Source organism: Drosophila guanche, unplaced genomic scaffold (genome assembly GCF_900245975.1).
Source record: "Drosophila guanche unplaced genomic scaffold, DGUA_6, whole genome shotgun sequence".
NCBI classification, from domain to species: domain Eukaryota; kingdom Metazoa; phylum Arthropoda; class Insecta; order Diptera; family Drosophilidae; genus Drosophila; species Drosophila guanche.
The window spans coordinates 1,416,479-1,436,280 of NW_022995755.1; the positions used below are offsets into that span (position 1 = coordinate 1,416,479).

A 19,802-nucleotide genomic window follows, 5' to 3' on the forward strand; every position below is an offset into this window, starting at 1 on the left:
GCGTGAAGATTTCGCATCAAGCTGGAGAGATATTCACAGCGACGGGCGATAAAAGTTGTCGCTGTAAAAGTAATTAGAGCTAGACACGATTACTCGACAGTAACACTCTGCTTGCCCGATAACTAATTGTTGCTACAAATTATTACAAATTCGATGGAAGAAATAAACAGAAAAGAAAGCAAAAGGAGATGGGAAATAAAATTGATTAAATATGCAAACAAAAATATAATCGAAATATGCGAATAAATACTTATTGTGATTTGAATGAAAAAAATGAATAATTTACATAGATTTAAAGGTTAGCTAAACGAGAAATGTGAACCCTGCCCAGGTGGCATTTGGTGTGATTTTATGACAACGGTGATGGAACGGTATATAATTGACGCTAACTAACTAAACTAATAGGACAAGAACATACATAAATATGTACATACATATGTACATACATTTATGTAAATATGTACAGAGTAATTCTGTTCCTGCTGTTACGAAAACTACTGCTAGACACGATTACTTGTCACAGACTATCCATATAAACCAGGTACAACAGCTAGCTACAGTAGATAATTAAAACATACAGTAAATATGTACAAACACGAAGCTGTTTGATTCAATTTTACTTTTATTTACATTTTCAATAATTCACCTTAAAATAAAGCAAAAAAAAATAAATGATTTATGAAATAAAATGCGTACACAGCGGAGGATATGCTATTCAAGATAATTCCTTCATTTGCCAATTCAAAATTAATTAAAGCAAACATCCACGAATTATATTCACTTATCAATCAATATGTTTATTCTGTGACGAGTCAAGTCCATAAGTTGGCGCAGCATTTCAAGTGGATTTTCCATAAACTCTCCCCATCCGATCTTTTATTTGGCGCAAAACATTGGGGCCTTAATTCTGATTCTGGCCAGATGTTATTCATCATGTGAGCTGTGAGCTGTGGCGGCGGCACTGGCACTGTTGTTCTTTATCAAGTGATTGATGCGTAATATCCACACAATTTAATAGGGAAAAGGAAGTAGTAAAGGAACGAGCGAACACAGGAGCAATTTGCGCCCCACCGACACGACTTTTGTAGATCGAAGCTGTGAGATATGACTGCGGCATGGCCACCCAAACGTAGCCGCGGCGGAGAGTGCAATCACCTGGGACTGGGTTGGGGGCGACTGATTCGATTCCCCATTCGATCCGCGTCGGGTTGGTGCCATGCTGCGCATTAAATCGTTAAAGTAACATATACAAATTAATGCAAACAAATACAAGGCGAGTGCTGCAGTCGACTCTCTCAATTCCGATCAGAACGGAATCGAAGAATTCTTCGATTCTGGGCTCCTGCCGTGTGTGTGTGTGTGTATGTGTGTTTGCTGCTCCAGATCTTGTCAATAGTTACGACTTCTGATGTGCCACGGAATGCTAAGCAGATCAAAAGCACGGCACGTGGATGCGCCATCCCACCAAACTCCAAACTCCACGAAAAACCAAAAAGAAACCCCCAGTCTGACGGGGATGAGGTGTGAGAATTCTCAAGTGAGATGGCAGTGCACTCACACCCACTCTTCGCAGCATAAATCCCAATACCCCTGGTAGCCACTTCCCCATTGACTTGGCTTTTATTTTGGACTTAGCACTAGGGATTTGTGGTTTATTTCTGGCACCAGCACCAGAGCTGGAACCGCCTGCAGTAGTACCAGGAATGGTAGCTAGCGCATAAAATAGGTGTGGTCATATCATCAATAAATATATTGCTTGACTGCTGGCTGGCTGCTCAATAAAAAGAAGAGCAACGAGCAAATTAGGAAGAAATACTCGTAGACTCGTTGAATGTTTAGAATTAGTTAAAGTTATGCGGGATGCAATGTAAAAATAGCAAAAGATTTGTATCTTCACCGCGTAAACAAAAACCGCATAGAGAGCGCGCTGCAGCTGTGCAGCTGTGCAGCTGTGCATCTGTGTGAGTGTTCCTTAATGGAAAGACGAAACGGTGCCATCGCGTGTGCTGCCAGAGCTCGAGAGATGTGCACCAATTTCTGAGAAATTCCAAGTCCATTGTGTATTGTAGCCATTCCCATTTGCATTTGCATTTGCGGAGCATTCATCATGGGCATCTCTCTCTCTCTCTCTCTCAGTGCCCATCATCAACGTACAATATTAGTGGTGCCCCTCCGTGGAATCTATCTATGCAAAACTGTGGCCAGCAGCAGCATGCATAAAGTTCCTCTTAAACGTTTAAAATCTCATTTCTACATTGCCTTACATGTGTTTCTCTCTGGCCGAACATTTATTATAACAAAACCTCAGACCCGGACTGTGTCTCTGTCCAATTTACATACGAGTATGATGCCAGGCTTCTTCAGCATCAGCATCAGCTTCAGCTTCGTTTTTGGCGTGTTTGTGGATTGGTCTTTAACGAATTGCTTCTCGAAGGCAACAATTAATGGCAGCAACCCAAATTAGTCGCAGCTACAACGAACACCAAGCGCCGATGACTTAATGACAACTTCCTAATAAAAGCCAAGAACTTAATCAATTTATTAGGCTTTTTTTACATTGGGCGATACATGCGATTATTTGGCCATTAAAATTAACATATCAATGGAAAGACACTCGCTTAACCTTTTGTTGAGCTGCTCTGTAGGAGGACAACTACATAATTCATAAATCTCTGCCACACCAATTTGTATGGAAATTAATTATGGCAAACGAGATGGAAATGTGGGTACTGCGAGTATTTATCGTAGAGCAATCCATGACACTTATAAACTCCTTTATTTAGTTGTTTAAATTTTAGTTTTTTGTACTTTTAATCCTACTTGGAGTTAACATCATCCTGTGCATAAAACAAATGCATTCTGCGCATTTATCTTTGGGCGTATCTAAGCTTCATTAACGTTTATCAAAAATGATTTTGTTTTGGAGCTAGTTTGAGCCTTTGAGGCTTTGGGTTTTGGCTTTGTTGTGGATAGCTGACAAAAACTAAACCTGGACAAGCCTCTGGGCTCCGTGCTTAATACGTGCTTGGCTGTAACATTTCAATTTGCAATTTTTCGACTCGATGTCGATGCTCGTCTCTCCGCTCTGTCTGTTGTTGGTTTGTCTGCCTGTCCGTTACGCACTTGCCACGCCCTGCATGCTAAAATGTATTTCAAACATGCAAAGATCATTTGCGAACACAAAAAAGATACACACGCACACATACCTGGGGGAGACTGAGTGGCGGCACTCAAGAACAGACAGAGACAGAGCCACAGCCAGTCCCACAACCCACAGCTCCAGCAACCGAACCCTTTCACATTGTTTGAGTTTTTCTTTTCTGTTCGGGTCAGCCACAGATACATGTGTACAATCAAAATTCGTAGGCACGCATTATTGAATGGTAGAAAAAGAAAAGAAAGAGTGAAAAGAATAACAGCGGCGGTGTCGTGCCTTATATGAGCGAGACACGACGCTCGTATCCCGTATCCCGTATCCCGTATCCGAATTATCCATCGGCCAGCTCAACGTATGGTATGTTCCCCCAGATAAGATACTTTATTGACATTGCGTGTCCAAACACTTTACCGCTACGACGCTACTTATTGTTGTTGCTGCTGCTGTCGTTTTTTGATTGCGATTGTGCGCTTTAAGCTTATTTGCATACTCATATTTCTTCATTCAGCCCCGCACTCTCCGCACTCCACTCCAATCCGCTTGCGTGTTGTTCAGCCACACACCGAGCATGTGTATCTATTAGATAGATTGGTGCAGAGAGCATGTTCTAATCAGAAGAACACACACTATTTATTACGTTTTGATTGGGAGAGCCAAAGTGTACATTCAAAGTTTCAGCTGATCGCATGCAGTCGTCATCGTGTTGTGGCTACTCGTGGTAATGGTATCCACAGAGCTGCAGCAGAGCTGGCAGTGGTTAAGAAAGATGTTAAAGAATTTGTACGGGTAGATGGTGGATTAATTGGTGACTGAATGGTTCTTATTCTCCTCCATGCATGCTTTGGCTCTTTTAACTCAGTTTAGCTCTAAGTTTCATCGAATACTAATCTGAAATGTTTTATTTTCACCTTTGCACGCGTCATGCGGCAGCGCCTCTCACTCTGTTGCATGCAAATGTTTAAATCTATTTTTAAAATATTTAAAACGCTTTGAGAACTTTGTTTTCCATATTCCATCTATAACATGAACAGGGATACGAGTTGTTTTTAGACGAAAAGCGGTTGAGCTGGCTTTCAGCAATCTCTCAGCGATCTTCAGTGTCGGACAGACTTGTCATGGATAAAGCCACTAGGCTGTTGCCATAATAATGTGCGCAGCGGAACAGCAGATGGCAGATTGATAACTAGATAAAATACATATGTAATTCCTTAATTTATGTTAAAATATGCAAACAAATCTAACAAAAAGATAAGTGAGAAGTTTCAAGAGAAGTTGCTGAATCTTTCTTACGATACATTTTATTTATTAAAATATTATTAGAATATGTTCCATGATATAAATTCCTGTATATATTCATTGATCATCGATTGGGCTCGGTGACAATACACGCAAATGTCTCTATAGTCCCGAGTGAGATTACATCAAATCAGGTTTCCCTTGTGGCCTGCGGCATTAATATTTATGATCGCACTTCATCATTAGATACTTCCAAGCAGAGCAGGGCATAGAGTAGGCAGATTATACAATTTATGGATCTTATTGTTATGAATGGGACAAGTTTTGACATCGCCATCGAGCTGTTTCCGGTTATGTTTGGCTTTTTGTTGCCAAATTAGGGCCTAATGTGATCTAATGTTGTTCATTCAATAAATTGTAGCTCAATGATTGAGTTCTCTTGTGGCTGCAGAAGAGTCTTCCCAATGCAACTGGAATGTGATGTGAGGGCGCTGCTCGAGAGCATCGCAAGTGTCTGTGCAGCCAAGAATCAAGCCTTGAGGCTTGTCGTGTGTCAGAGGCAATGAGGACAGCCCCAAATCATTAATTTCACAAAACGTGACTTTTTTGCCATATGTTGAATTCTAATTCCACTCATTAGGCGGCACACTGACGTGGCTTCTAAACATAACTTCAAAAAGGTGCAGACTGCACTTGTGACACGTTTCGTAATCTCTTGGCTGGGTTTCTCTTGGCCCGTCTTGGCCCCTCGCAAAGGCAGTTCTAGCTGACTTTTTCCATAAGCAGCCGACGACAAAGAACACACGCGGCCTACTCGAAGAAGCCCAGTTACAGAGCTACAGATACAAATGCGCAGATACAGGTACAGGCAAATGCAAATGCTTACCTGCTGCATTCACAGCCAAGTAGCTGGCTGAGCAGAGCCAGCATCGGTGCTGGAGGAGCCCTCAAGGAGCTGCTATTTCCGCAGCGGATGGCAGCACACATTTGCGCTTACCTTTTGTGCCCAAATGCCGGCACCCAGCACCCAGCACCAGCACCCAGCACCAGACCCACCCAGAGCCAGAGTCTAATTAAAATAAGCAAAACATGGTGTGCGAGGGGAAACGGGGCCAGGAAAGGTCGTTGCTGGATTAGTCAGACTTTGCAGTTGCAGAGATGCAAATGCAGCTGCAAACACGTTGCATAATTGGCCATTTCTCCATGTGTATGTGTGTGCCGCACATCGTTCTCAATCTTAATTAACAAATATACCAAATATATATAAAAAAAAAAGAAGAAACCAACGAAAAGGAAAGCCCCACCAAGACAAAAAGCCAAGCGAAGATGCGACATAAAATGCAATTTACGACTTGTCATAAAGGGAGGACCCCGCCATATAGTAAATCATTTTTTATGTAGCCAAAAGGGGAGTAGAGGAGCGACCATAAGTAGCTGCCTGACTGCCTGCCAGTTGGTTTTCTTTTTTTTTTTTTTTTTTTTGGGCCAGTAAAAACGCAAATAAGCTGAACATAAAATCCTTTAGCACCTTTCAAATACGAGAGCCGCAGCCTGAGTCCAGGGCTTGCAGGGCTTGCAGGGTCCAGGGGTCCAGGGAAGGGCATGACAGCCTGCTAAACGCGAAATTTACACAATCAACAAATGACATAAAATTGCTGCTGAATGGCACACAAAACGAGAAAGCGTAAGAGAAGGAGAGTGGCAGGACACAAGAAACACAACAAAGAAATGAAATGAAAATTGCATGACAAATTCCCAGAGCGGCGGGCTCCCACAGAAATGATGGACGATGATTATAAGAGTATCAGATGCCAAAGGGGCTAAGGGGCTGGCAGGGGCTGGCAGGGGCTGGGGAAGATGGGTTTTCTTGCGAAGGCGAAGCAACATTTTAAGTCCTCGAATTCCAACATGTGGAGCAATAATAATAATTTTATTGTTTTAACAAAGGTAACAAACAGAGAAGTTGGCTGAGCCACAGCTGAGCGGCTTTTAAAAACAAATCGCAAGGTGAGCACACGGCCCGGCCTGGCCTGGCTTCCTGCTGTAGAAACACACAGACAGAGGAGCAGAGAGAGACACAGCAGGATAAGTGCCAGGCAAGCGTAAAGATACAAAACATACATATAAAGAGACGCTGTGTAAAATGTATGAGAAAAAACGCAAATATAACAAAGCCAGGCATGGGCTGGGGGTACAGAGGGGGAACGTACATAACTCCAGCACGAAAACAAATAAAAATGGCGAAATAAAGCTGAATAAGATCTGTAGCGAAATATTTTTATGGCCACTTTTCGGCGAGCGTGGGTTGGGATTGGGTTTGGACTCCTTTGCCGCTGGTGTTCCGTGGCTGTGCCGTACCGCCTTTACGATGTAGGTGCAATCTGAGTGGGTGGAGACCTGACGCGCCCATAATTTGTCATTAAAATCTTCGCAAATAATTTTTATGTTGAAATGCAAATTTGGAATATACGACGTCTCCTTTATGCGATTCCAAAGCGGTCTGCACATGCACATGTGTGACTTATGTAAATATAAATTGTTTCTATAAATTTATCAGCGCCACGAGCAGGGGTCGGAGGTTCTATGGAGCTCAGGTGAGGCATGGACTAAGCCCAGGAGATTGTTTTGTTGGCCTTTTGGCTCTGATTTAGCTGCATGTTACGCGGGTAATTGACTGGAACCAGCCCAAACTGGTGACCTTGGACAAGTCATTCATTTGCTGTGGATATTAAGGTATATTTCCCAGGGGAAAAGAGACTCAGATCGCAGATTCCAAGCCATCCATCATCGGAGCCAACCAAGGTAATAAATTGAATCAAATGGAAAGTAATTCAGGGGGGACAAAAATAGAAGATTTTTATGATTTAAATACGCAGAAATTTGGTTTATTTTAAGAGAGAATTTAGCTGCAGAAAATTTGTTAGATAATTAATGTCAACTTTGCTGCAAAAACTGGCCAAAACTTACACTTCTCGCCGTAAAAATTAAGTCAATTTATTGGTAATTTCTTGAGCTCTAAACACCACCCGAAAAGAGTCTTGTTTAATGTCTTCAGCGACTCTATAAACTAGTTGTAGCACATCTGAGTTATAACCCATTTACGGCATGACAATTGCCACACATGGTAGACATTGTAAATATTTTATATGGCCTGGCAAATATTTAAAGAACTTCACACTTGATATGTGAACAGAGTTGGCTGGCAGATGGGTAGTAGGAGTAGGCGGAGCAGCAGCATTTTATGACCCAATGACTGACTGACGGGTGCCAAAAAGCAACAATCTTTTGTTACTACACTGCCGTTTAATCTTTATGGCGCCTGCTCCAGTCTTTTGAACTAAATCATAATCGGTGCTGGCAATGCTGCGTGTCATTTGAGAGCACACGTCATAAAGCAGCAATTAAGACAGTGCTCGGGAATCGTAAGCGTCAAAAATGTCATAGAAAATGCGTAGCACAATAAAAAAGGAAAAGGAAAAGGAAAAGAAAAAGAAAAACCCAACCATAAAAGTGTCGAGCAGGGCACAAAGGCAACGGCAAGCCAGAGGAGTGCAGCAGAGAGACCAGAGAGAGGAGAGACACAGAAGAGACTCTGTGTGAAGAGTCGAAGGCGAAGCTGGCAACGTTGCCATCGCTCTGCTGCTAATTGTCTGTCAAAATTCTATGCAGAGTAACAGTCACAGTCCCAGAGATGAGATAAGTGCGTAGTAACCGAGTTTGAATGCACAAGATATCAGTCGTTAGAAGTATCCACCCAAACTCCCACTCTCCATCTCCCTCTCTCTCTGTGTGTGTCCCTCAAAAGCGAAGCAGCACAGTTGGTATACAAAAAAAGCAACTTTGAAAATGTTCTCCTTGTGGGGCATTCACCCGAGGAGTCCTGCTAAAAGTTGTAATGAAAGCCACCCACAAAAGAAAGACCCAACTGAAAGTCTTTGATGAGAAACAAAGCAAAGGAGCAGCAGCAGCAGCAGCGGCAGCAGCTGGAAATTTCAAATTGGAACAGCAAAGTCGAGCAGGACAGTGCAGATAAATGATTTATAGTTATTTTATTTACCATAATGTAGATATGTAAGGCTTTTAATTGGTTGTGGGTTTAGGAAGATTTTCAACGTTTTATTTGTTATCAAACAACTTAAAAAGGAAAGTACATGGATTTAGGAAGATGTTAATGAGTTTTGGTGGCGATATTTATAGAGTTTTTGGCCTAAGATATATGCTTCTTGAAGCTCTGAGCAATATACATAAGAGAGATCATTCTTACAGACCTTTTCTCGTAATGTTTGAGTGCTGTTCACACAGCGAAATCTTTCCAAATAAAAGAGTCCTTTACTACAGTGTAAAATTGTCACATTTCCAAGCCCAAATCATAGCCTACTTTATGGAGAATCTGCACGCACTTTAAGTGACTTTAAAGTGCTTTATCGCTGCAGCCATCTAGCCATCCATCCATTTATGAAGTTTTATATCTTTTGACTATTTACTTTGGCAAAAACAGCATCATCGAAGCCGAAGTTGTCAAATGCTTATCTCTGGAGCACTCGACGGCAAGTAGAGAAATATGTCAAGTCAGAAGCAAATATTTGCCCCAAATAATTGACTGAGGAATAGAGGAGGAGAGAGGGTGAGGGTGAGGGAGATCGTGTTCCAGTGGTCCGTTGGGTGCGCAGGAAACTCTCGACAATCCCATTTCGATCAAATGGTTGTCACAACAATCACCACACAAACCGCACACATCAAGCAGATGAAAAACATTCGACTCTGTCGCCTGTCGCCTGTCGCCTGTCGCCATGTAACGGAAGCGGAAATGACTCTTGGAAGCAGAACCTCATCCTCAGTGGCTCATTGCCAACACACCATTCATCCATTCATGCTTCAGTTTAGTTTTGGACTGAACTAATGCCGACCTAAGGCAAATATAATTGCGTGTGTGGGGGCAGGGCCGGACAGGACAATGTTTCGGGGAACATTTGCATGCAGGCGTCATCTGGTTGGGGTTTTTGCGGTGGTCATGTGGCCAGAAAGACAACGCCTAGGCCAAGTCTGACAATTGTGCTGAGTCGAGGCTTCCCCCCGTTCGAGGACGCATCTTCGAGGACAACTGCTGGCAGGGGCTGGGACTGGGACTGGGACTGTGGCTGCATACGTGCCCCAACAAAATATTGATTTAAATGAGTTTCGGTTTCGGTTTCGGTTTTCATTTCCTATCGCAAAATTCCAGCAATCAGCAAATTGTGATGCTCAATGGACCACTTTTTCCTTGAAGCACTTTTGCTCGAGCCACTCGTTAGATGTGTGTGTGTGTGTGTGTGTGTGTGTGTCCTGCTGCCCCGGCAAAAAGTGCATGATAAGCAAAATATTGCACATTGATGATGAGCTTCTCCACATACTTGCCACTTGCCACTTGCCACACGCCGAGTGCGTGTAACAGTGTGTGTGTGCTAGTGTGTGTCTTCCTACTCGAGGTGAGATTTATGTGGCCCCGGGTGAACCGAAGCGGCTGCCGTAACCCCTGGGTCTAAGCTCCTTCCATAATTATGGCAAATCACATGTCAAGGTCTGTCTCTCTCTCTCTTGCCACATCAATAATATAAACTACAATTTAAAGTTGTTGCAACTTTCGCTTATAGTTTTATGGCTTGAAGTTTTATTGTTGCTGAAAGCCAACCCAGGGCTTGGATGTCCTGGGGCCATATTGGCCCAGCTGCCAGCCGACCCCTTGGGTGTAAATAGCCTGAGAAACCTCTCGAATTTCTTGCCTTTTTTCTTTGGGCTAGGGGGTAGGTGGACCAAGGCAAAACGAAAACTCGGTAAAAGTCATTCGAAGCAGCAAAGCCGCAGACAGTGAAGCGAAACGAAAGATGTTGTAAAAAGTTTTTGGTTTAGTTTCATTTACCTAGTGGCACAGAGAAAAACTGAAAACTGTTTGAATATAATTCTAATTTGCATATTATTTGACTACAAGAACGAAACTTGCTCCTTCAGTGTCCCATCCCCACCCCCCGCCCTCTCCACCCGCTTCCCACGCTCCTTTCATGGCCTTTTTCTGGGTGGAGTAACCTTTTTGGGTGCCGCACACACATAATGGCCTGGAAAATCTTATACAAGACATCGCAATCTGCAGGAGGATTGCAGCGGCAACAAAGCTCTTAAAGTAATTAGTGGCATAAATTAAGTTACCCCCCACCCCAGCCCCTGCCCCACCCTGTTACTGAACAACAACAAAGGGCAATTGTTTGAATGACCCTTGTGCCACTTTTAATTGTTGCAATGCTGCGCGAAACTTTTCAACCTGACCGGCAAAAGAGTTACGCAAAAAAAACACACAAAAAGGCCTCTAGCTTTTTGGCCTCTGGTGGCGCGGGGCAGCAGCTTTGCCTGGACAACGCGCTGCAACAAAGCGGCCACCGCGGGGCATAAATAACTTTTTTTCTTTGTCACGCGTTTCATATGCTCTTTGAGCAAGGCAAGGGCAAGCTTTAAATTGAATACAAAATAAAGTAAATTGTGCGTCATTTTGCAGCATTCTCTCACTCCTTGTAATGGCATTCTAATTGCTATCCTTCTGCTCTGTGGCAAGTCCCTCCCCCTCTCTCTCTCTCTCTCTCTCTCTGTGTCTGCGGGGGCGTTGGCGCAACTATCGCAACATTGATTTCCAAATTGATTTTGTCGCTGGATTTGGCCGTCATAAAAATACTCAACGAATATTACATGCCTGAAATAAAACAAGCTGTTGACTTGCCAAATAGCCGTGAAATATTCCCCCAGGGCGTAGGTGGAGCAGGTAACGGGCAATCGCATCGCATCGTTGCTTGCCCCCGGAATTCGCTGAGACAACAAATATTGTGTGTGTGTGTGTGCTCTGCTCTGGTTATATCTGTCCGCCTCTGTCTGTCCGTTTGTCCGCCAGTAACGAGCCCTCGACTGGGCGGAAGGGCAGCAGAGAGGCTGGCTGCCAGGATATCGTAAAGCGACACACAATCACACATAAAATTTTACAACACGAGGATGTTTTTTATTGTACTCATCCTGGCATAGCGCTCCTGGCACTGGCGATACTCCAGCTGCCTCTTTGGTCCCCAATCGAAGCAACTTAAGTAGCCAATTACTGACAAAAACTTCGAATTCCTTACTATGAATTTCACTCCTTCGATGGCTGTTGCCGCTCCCTGCTGCTCTGCTGCCCTGCTGCCCTGCTGCTCCTCTGTCTGCATCTCAGACTCCTTCGGCGACTCGTTCTTTGGCTTTTTCTAGAGTTTGTTTTGCTGCGCAACAAAACATTTTTCTATTTAATTAAAATGAATTCACCTTTCGGCTGTTCGAACTTTTGGGCAAATCTCGAACAGGAGGACAGTGCCGGGGAGGACAGGGCTTTGCCGCTGATTTATGGATGAACGCCAATAAATTTGCACTGCCGCCTGCCGCCTGAGCCGTGAGCAATTTAAATCACGAGCTCTGCTGCGGTTTTAATTAAAAGGAATTTATTTCCCACTCAACTGCAGATAAGTGCTCAGCCAGTGGTGGAGCACCGTGAGCACCATCCATCCGTATAAATATAATAGTTTACCTTTGTGCCCAGCACCAGCGCCAGCCACCCACTGCCACCCGCCACAAATCCACACTCCACACACACACACACACACACACACATATGTGTGTGCCCTGCTCCTCGCATTACATGACCACGACTTGCCATTATCGTTAAGACAATGCAAATACATTTATATACATATGTACAGTGGGTACATAAATGTACTTATGCATGTATGTACATACATATTTATGTATATTTACATTAGAGATGTGCAGAAGCAGCGATACAACTCCATTTCGTGGCCTACACTTCGCGGCAGCTAGAAGTGAAGTTAAATAACTTGAAGTTCTATGAAAACTCACAGTCTTTGAGCAATAATCTCTAGCTAAGAGATCTACATAGCTCCATCTATCTATCTATCTCTTGCGAACTGGCGGCATCTTGTTAGCTACTTGAATCTTATCCCGCTTATGACCATCTCTAGGCTACACGCATGCCAAATGTGTGTGCTCTGTTGGCTCTAACCCTTTGCCAACATGTCTATTTTGGTCAATGGCATTGGCAACGAAGCCATTTGTTAATTGTTGCCTCACCCCCTGCGGCGGTGCCTGTCATAATTATGGAGCAGTCGCCTGCCGCTTGCCGCCTGCCGCCTGCTGCTGCTCAAGTTGCCTTCAGCTGCCTCCTAAGACTGGGCTGCATCGTCGCCTGTCTTGTTATTATGGATGAATGCGATGCTGCCACGGATGCCCCGACTGCTCTGGCTACTTTGCTCTGGTCTGGTCTGTTCTGGTTTGATTCTGCCACCACAGATCGGGTTTCAGCATTAGCCAGTAATTAATCATGCGCCTTGTTATAACGGTCATTTGTGTAATTATAGACCGGGATTGATCTCTCTCTCTCTCACTCGCTCTCTTTCTAATGCATTCAATAAAAATGTAAATGCATTCGGGTATCGCGAGCTCAATCAGAATCGAGTGAAAATTAATGGCCAATAAGCGAAAATGAATCATGCGATTGGGCCTGAATGGCTCCCAACTTTTTGCGAATGTTGTGGGAACCTCGACCCTCGGCCCCGGCCCCAAAAACATCTCAAAGGCCCACTAAAACCCCGATATAAACACACAGCCCACAGCTAAGACACTCCACACACACACACACACACACACAGCAACAGAAGCGAGGAGAACAGAACTGGGCACAGAGCGAAGGAAATCGTTGGCGATAAATCTCCCATTTACCTTTAAACTCGAAATACGACCACCAATGGGGCGCTTTTCGTCTGTACGCGGACAGGGCGGGCAGGGCGGGCAGGGCGGGCAGGGGTGGACAGCGAGAGCGAGACACGAGAGCGGGAATGTCGGTTACACTTACAGCCTTAAATCCACTAACAAATAAAGGAATAAATGGCCCATAAAAAGGATTTTACAAATGCCCGGCTGCCACTACAAAAAAACCCTCGTGTGTTTCCTATTTTACAGTTATCGTGGGTTCTTTTCTGTTTTGTAGTTTCCTGCGAGACGAAAGAGAGAGAGAGAGAGAGAGAGAGATGTTCGCCCCAAAGAATTGTATAACGGGACCCAAAAATGGCAACAAGTTGGCACAGCAGAAAACGGAAGTTTTCCCCACGGCATTCCTGTAGAGGAAATTGAATTTGTTAAAAATGAAAAATGGTAAGCTTCCGTTGGTAATTCAAGCTTTTATTATTTTCCATAAACATCAAGTTTAATTAAAGAATATTCTCGCGCCATTGTGTGATATATTTGAAATACCATTTAGTATTTTTAGACATTTTCAGCTATGTAATTTATGTATGCATGTATTATTTACATGGCCGGGATGCCAGATAGCAAGAAAAAGGTTAAAACCCCTTTCCTACTTATAGTTTGACCAAAAGGAAGTCATTAACAGAAATAAACAATCTTGTAGAAAATTTATTCATTATTTGAAGAAAATAGGGTTGGCCAGCAACAAATAGTCAAATGATGTACAATTCCATTCCCATCCACGTAACCTTTTAATGCTATTTATTTTGGTTGACCTTTTTAGTTATAGCCTTACTTTGAAATCAATTCTAAATATGTTAGTCAAACAAATATATCAATCTTGTAGATTAGAGATTGATGATTCTGTAAAATTATAGTTTTAGCGCTGAGCATCCTAACTAGCTGGTATTATTAAGTAGAACATCAAAATCGAGGAAAATGGTTCAAGGTTTACGGTATACTTACAGTATATTTTGAAAATGAAATGGTATATTTCGGTATAGTCCGAGGGTCTATCGGTATATTTGATCGATAGTTCCGCGGTCACACTGTTTGCGTGGTATATTACGGTAATCGGTAAAATCTAAACACAAGTAGAATTAACAAAAAAAACAAGAAAACAACAAATTTAATCTGAATAGCGAACCCACAACGAAGGCCATAACATAATCCCAAGTGAAAAACGTCAGAGCTGTTCATTTAATGTTCCAGAAATCACGCGTCTCTCGGCTCTGCGAACGGGAACGGGAACGTGTTTGGGGCTAGTTTTTTGTGTGCAAAAGTGGACTTAGTGGCTGACGGGCTGCAGCAACTAACTGTGATTTGGGGAGAGACATAGCCGCCGCCGCGGCCACAGGAGCGCCCAGTCCTCAACCCGATTCGCTGGCGGAGGCCAAGTAAACGGGGGCGTCGCGTGCCCGCTTATATGTGTGTGCCGTGTGTGTGTGTGTACGTGCGCGGTGTATGGACAAGAACAAGTTGCAGCGCTCGCGAGTGTGCACTGGTATTAGTGGTGCTCGGTGTGGCAGTGTGCGTGCTGGGTCTTGATGTCTGCGCTGTTTCCCAGACGACGACCAAGAGGTGAGCACACAGGTGAATTATCGGTGCAATACGCTGCCTTGGCAACAGAGCCGCAGAGTCACAGTCACAGCCCTGGCCACAGTCGCATTCAAGAATAGGCGACCCACCCCGACCCAACGACAACAACAACAACAACAAGCAAATAAAACCTAAAACGAAAATGTTGCGTTTTCTGAGCCGTCGCAAGGTGCGCAACAACTACGCGGATAATGCCAGCAGCCCTCGCGGTGGCGTCGGCGGCGGTGGCATGGGCGGTGGCGGGGCCGTCGTGGCCAGCGGCTCCCAGATTAAGCCGCAGCGCATCGTCGTGAACAAGAACAAAATAGACTGCCGCGTCATACTGCTGGACAATACTGACCTTTCCATCGAATTATCGGTAAGTATAGAATTACGTTGTGTTTGTTTGTTAAGTAACAGCGAACTGAAAGTTGACATAAATTATGGTTTGGGGAGTACGTTTCGAGTTGAATCAAGTCAAGCAAAAACCCCACTCAAAGGTTAATTGCTGATGTGTGGGACTGTCACACAGACACTGCGATGTGCCTGCGCGTGTATTGCAGCTGGCTGCCTGAATGTGAAATAAACGAGACACCACTGGCGGCTGGCTGATCTTCGCATTGTTGAACCCCGCTAAGCGAACGTGATTAGTTCAGGGCCAGATTGATTTACAGATACCCGGCAACGCGATGGGCACTAATTTTCTCAACTTTGCACTTGGAATTTGCAGAAAAAAGCGTTGGGCAGCTTCCTCTACGAGCAGGTCTTCTATGCGCTGGACATCATCGAGAAGGATTACTTTGGCCTGCAGTTCATGGACGCCAATCATGTCAAGCACTGGCTGGATCCCACCAAGCCCATCAAGAAGCAGGTCAAAAGTGAGTACTTGGACAGAGTTCAGACCTCTCAAAGTGATCGCTACTAATGCAAAACGAATTCCTCACAGTTGGACCACCGTACACATTCCGCCTGAAGGTGAAGTTCTACTCTTCGGAGCCCAATACGCTGCGCGAGGAGCTCACGCGCTATCTGTTCTTTCTGCAACTGAAGCAGGACCTGCTGGAGGGACGCCTCGACTGCCCGGACGACAAGTCCACCGAGCTCTGTGCCCTGGCCTTGCAATGTGGGTTGAATCCTGGCTGAATAATTTTCTTTTACTAATTGTAAATTTCCACCCACAGCTGAGTTGGGCGACTACGATGATCAGGAACACTCGGCGGCCACCGTCTCGGAGTTCCGTTTTGTGCCGGAGCAAACGGAGGATCTGGAAATATCCATTCTGGAGGAGTACAAGACATGCCGCGGCCTGACGCCTGCCCAGGCCGAGACGGCGTTCCTCAACAAGGCCAAGTGGCTGGACATGTACGGCGTGGACATGCACACCGTGCTGGGCAAAGATGGATGCGAGTACCACCTGGGACTCACGCCCACTGGCATCCTGGTGTTCGAGCGTGACCAGAAGATAGGACTGTTCTTCTGGCCAAAGATCAGCAAGTTGGACTTCAAGAAGAAGAAGCTAACGCTGATCGTCATCGAGGATGACGACGATGGACGCGAGCAGGAGCACACCTTCGTCTTCCGATTGTACAACGAAAAGGCCTGCAAGCACCTGTGGAAGTGCGCCGTGGAGCATCACACCTTCTTCCGGCTGCGAGCGCCTGTGAAAGGCCCCTCGGCACGCCAGAACTTCTTCCGCATGGGCTCGCGTTTCCGCTACTCCGGCCGCACCGAGTTCCAAACCACACAGCAGAGCAGGGCACGCCGCACGGTACAGTTTGAGCGTCGGCCCTCCCAACGCTTTGCCAGTCGACAGTCGCATCTGCTGCGAGAGCGCCAAAAGGCCTCCCAGGAGTCGGCCGCTTCGGCCGTGGCCTCGGTCAATGCACGAGCTGCTGCAGCCGCCGCCGCTGCTGCGGCTGCCTCGCACTCCAGCCAGACACCAGTTCCATTGACTCCAGTTGCTGCTCCCACGCAGTGCAACGACAACAACAGCGATGTCTTCGATTCGCTGATTTCCACGGATCAGTTCATCACTGTCACGCCCTCGCCCTCTGTGCTCACTGTCATACAGAACTCTGCCATCATTGAACCCGATGCTGCCTGCAGTGCTTCCATCAGTTCCTCCACACATGCGGGGGCCGCGTGCGCCTCCCTGGGTCGCAACTCCCTAAAGTCCAACTTTAGCAACGATGATCCGGCGTACAGCAAGATTGGATCCATTGGCAAGGCCGCTGGCTTGACTGTGAAGTATGGAAAAAGGCGAAAATGTGCTTTATAAATGTACCCTAAATCGTGTCTTTGCTTCTTGCAGATTGGAGCCAGAGTACACGCCGCCGTATTCCCCGAATGCAACGAAGAACTTTGATGAGACCAATCCGTTCAGGAGTGCCGCCTCGCATCATGGCAGCTTTGGCAAGGCATCCATTAGCTCAGGCCAACTCAGGTAAGCGGCGCAGTTTCAGTTTCGATTGATGTTCATTTATCGCTTTTACATCCTGACTAATATTGCCTGTTTGTGTGTTTGCCGCCTGTCTCTCACCTGTCTTTGTTGTGTCCTGTGTTTGTGGTTCATTGTGCAGTGTTAAGAGCGGCTTGTCGGATAAAGACAGAGAGCTAGACTCATTGCTTAAGTCCATTGTGAAAGATCCATCCCCATCAGTGCTAGCAAACGAAGCCATTAACGATGCTAACAGTATCAGGTAGCGTAAATACCCACGAGCTACGAGTCTAGCATAGATATATTGATCAGCGAATCTCCATCTATTCCTCAGAGTAACCATCAACAAGACCTTCGACATGGACCACAACACGGAGACACTGAAGCGCCTCTCGAACGCCAACGAGAAGCCCAACAACCAAGTGAAGCTGGCCAATGTGGGCTCCACCTCGCTGCCGCCTGGCAACATCAAGTGCAATATTCTAAAGGGTAAGCCAGCTACCAAGGGGATATACTATGAGCAGAGATTAAACAGCTTTCTTGCTGCATTGCAGCTCGTGTTGAGGAGGAATTGGGTGCCGGCGGCAATGCGAAGCTGACCAATCAGATGTTTGTGCCTGCCGCCAGCTCTGCTGCTGCCCACTCCGTTATGCACACAAGCATCAGCAGCAATCATGCACACAGCAGCGATGGACCGGATTCCCTGAACGCCACCTACATATCAGTGGTGAGTGGCCAACGAACCAGTTTGCTCCACACTTTGCACCCGTTTCATGCTTTCTGTATGTTTTATTTTCATTTTCATTTGTTGTTTCGCACTTTATGTTTATTATGTGTCTGTGTGTGTGCGTGTGTGTGTGTGTGTGTAAACTCTCGGTAAACGCGTAAACCCGAGCAGGGAGGCGATAAGCTGACGCTCAGCATACCGGAACAGAAACCGGCAACAGGCACGGGCACCACCTCGGGCACCACCAATGGTAATCCACCCTTCAGCAACGCCACATTCGTCTCTGGCTTTACTGCGCCACTGACCCCACCGTCATCGCTGCCAGCCATACTCAACAACAACAACAACAACAACAACAGCAGCAGCGCCACCAGTGTAACCACCATCAGCACGCCCAACAGCCCCACTGCCAGCATCAGTGTGGTGGCTGCCAACAGCAGTGGCACAGAGCCCGCCGCGAGCGTCGCTGCACCCGCGTTGAGCAATGCCTCAGCTGCCGAAATACTCATTAATGAAATATTCATTAACAACATCATAAACAACAATGCCGCCGCCAGCAGTAACGGCAGCAGCAGCACTGACAGTGGCAACAACGCAACCGAAACTGGTGCAAAGCCTGCGGCAAATGCCACGCCCAGCGCCGGCACATTGCTCTTCTCCACGCTCAGTGAGCAGGAGCGTCTGGAGGCGCAGAAGACAACAAGCCAGAAGCCGAAACCGAATCCAAATCAGAACCAGAATCACAGCGAAGTAGATGCGCCGCAGAGTGAAAAGGTTTGACCATTGAGCAAGTTCTGTCTACGCTTTCACTGTCTGTCTATTAACTGGCCTAGAACAACGATTAACATTTAGTTTTCATTTCTTTCAAACTGCACGCAACTCTAACTCTTAGCGCTAGTTCGTTGAACTCTCCATTAACAGCTTTTAACACTCTTAAAAACGGTTGATCTTCCACAGAAAAGCAAGAGCAATTATCCGGAGAGCAGCCGCGTTCCGTCCAGCAATAGCAACAGCAACAGCAACGATATGGTCTCACCCTGGCTGGTCTCTTCGGAGGTTGTGTCGGCCCCCAAGGGACGCGAGCCGACCATAATACGAAAGTCCGTTATAACAACGCAGTTGTAATTATTGTTTAGCCTTTAATCTTTTACAAATATAAGCCTAAATGTTCTTATTTATATACATCTACATATACATATACATATACATATACATATACATATTTTAGCTACGCAAATTCTAGGCAGACGTAAATGTACTCTCGTATTTTTTTAATATAGACAAACGCTAGACAAGTTTGAAGCATTCCATGAGAGAGTGGCAAGAAAGCGAAAAAGCGACATAAACGACAATGAGAGAGCAGGTCCAATCAAAATGTAAACTGTCCATAAATGTGCCTTAACGATCTATATACATATACATACATACGAAACATATTTATTAACTTTACATGATATTCGTTTACATTTGAGCGAACACGGGAACGAGATGTGCTAAAAACAGTGTACTTAAAATAAAGTTAACAATTCAAAATGTATTCATTTGCTAACTATAAGTGTATAGACTGGATTTTAAACCAACAAAACAGAAACAAAAACAAAAACAAAAGTGATGAAGGCGTTCTGCTTAATATAGTAGCTAAGAAATGTGAGCATTCCCCCCTCAATGCAGTATTCCAACTAAACGTTGACGACCAACAAGAACAACGAATCCGATCCGTATCTAAATTGTAACTAAAAGAATATTGACTGAAATTGTATACAAAACCGAATTGAGATGCAAATTTTAAAATGTGCTACCCGCCGTGGTATTAACCAATTATTATCCATCGAAATGTGAAGTACAAGTGCCAGTGTACTCCGTACTAG

The 19,802-nt window shown here is 45.1% G+C and overlaps 1 protein-coding gene across 3 annotated transcripts; it reads left to right on the plus strand.

Annotated features, from left to right (window-relative positions):
• The first annotated feature begins 14,241 nt into the window (after positions 1–14,241).
• LOC117589944 (band 4.1-like protein 5) lies at positions 14,242–19,264 on the plus strand. Of its 3 annotated transcripts, XM_034282232.1 has the most exons (10): positions 14,243–15,149; positions 15,501–15,648; positions 15,717–15,893; positions 15,952–17,017; positions 17,082–17,213; positions 17,350–17,469; positions 17,542–17,696; positions 17,762–17,934; positions 18,106–18,708; positions 18,892–19,264. In XM_034282232.1, exons 1-10 carry the CDS (start codon positions 14,934–14,936, stop codon positions 19,057–19,059), a joined length of 2,958 nt encoding a protein of 985 aa, XP_034138123.1. In that variant the 5' UTR covers positions 14,243–14,933; the 3' UTR covers positions 19,060–19,264. The 3 variants fall into 3 exon arrangements, with proteins under 3 accessions (XP_034138124.1, XP_034138123.1, XP_034138126.1); XM_034282233.1 differs by lacking the exon at positions 17,350–17,469 and having other exon boundaries at positions 14,242–15,149; XM_034282235.1 differs by lacking the exon at positions 18,106–18,708 and having other exon boundaries at positions 14,244–15,149.
• The last annotated feature ends 538 nt before the right edge of the window (positions 19,265–19,802 follow it).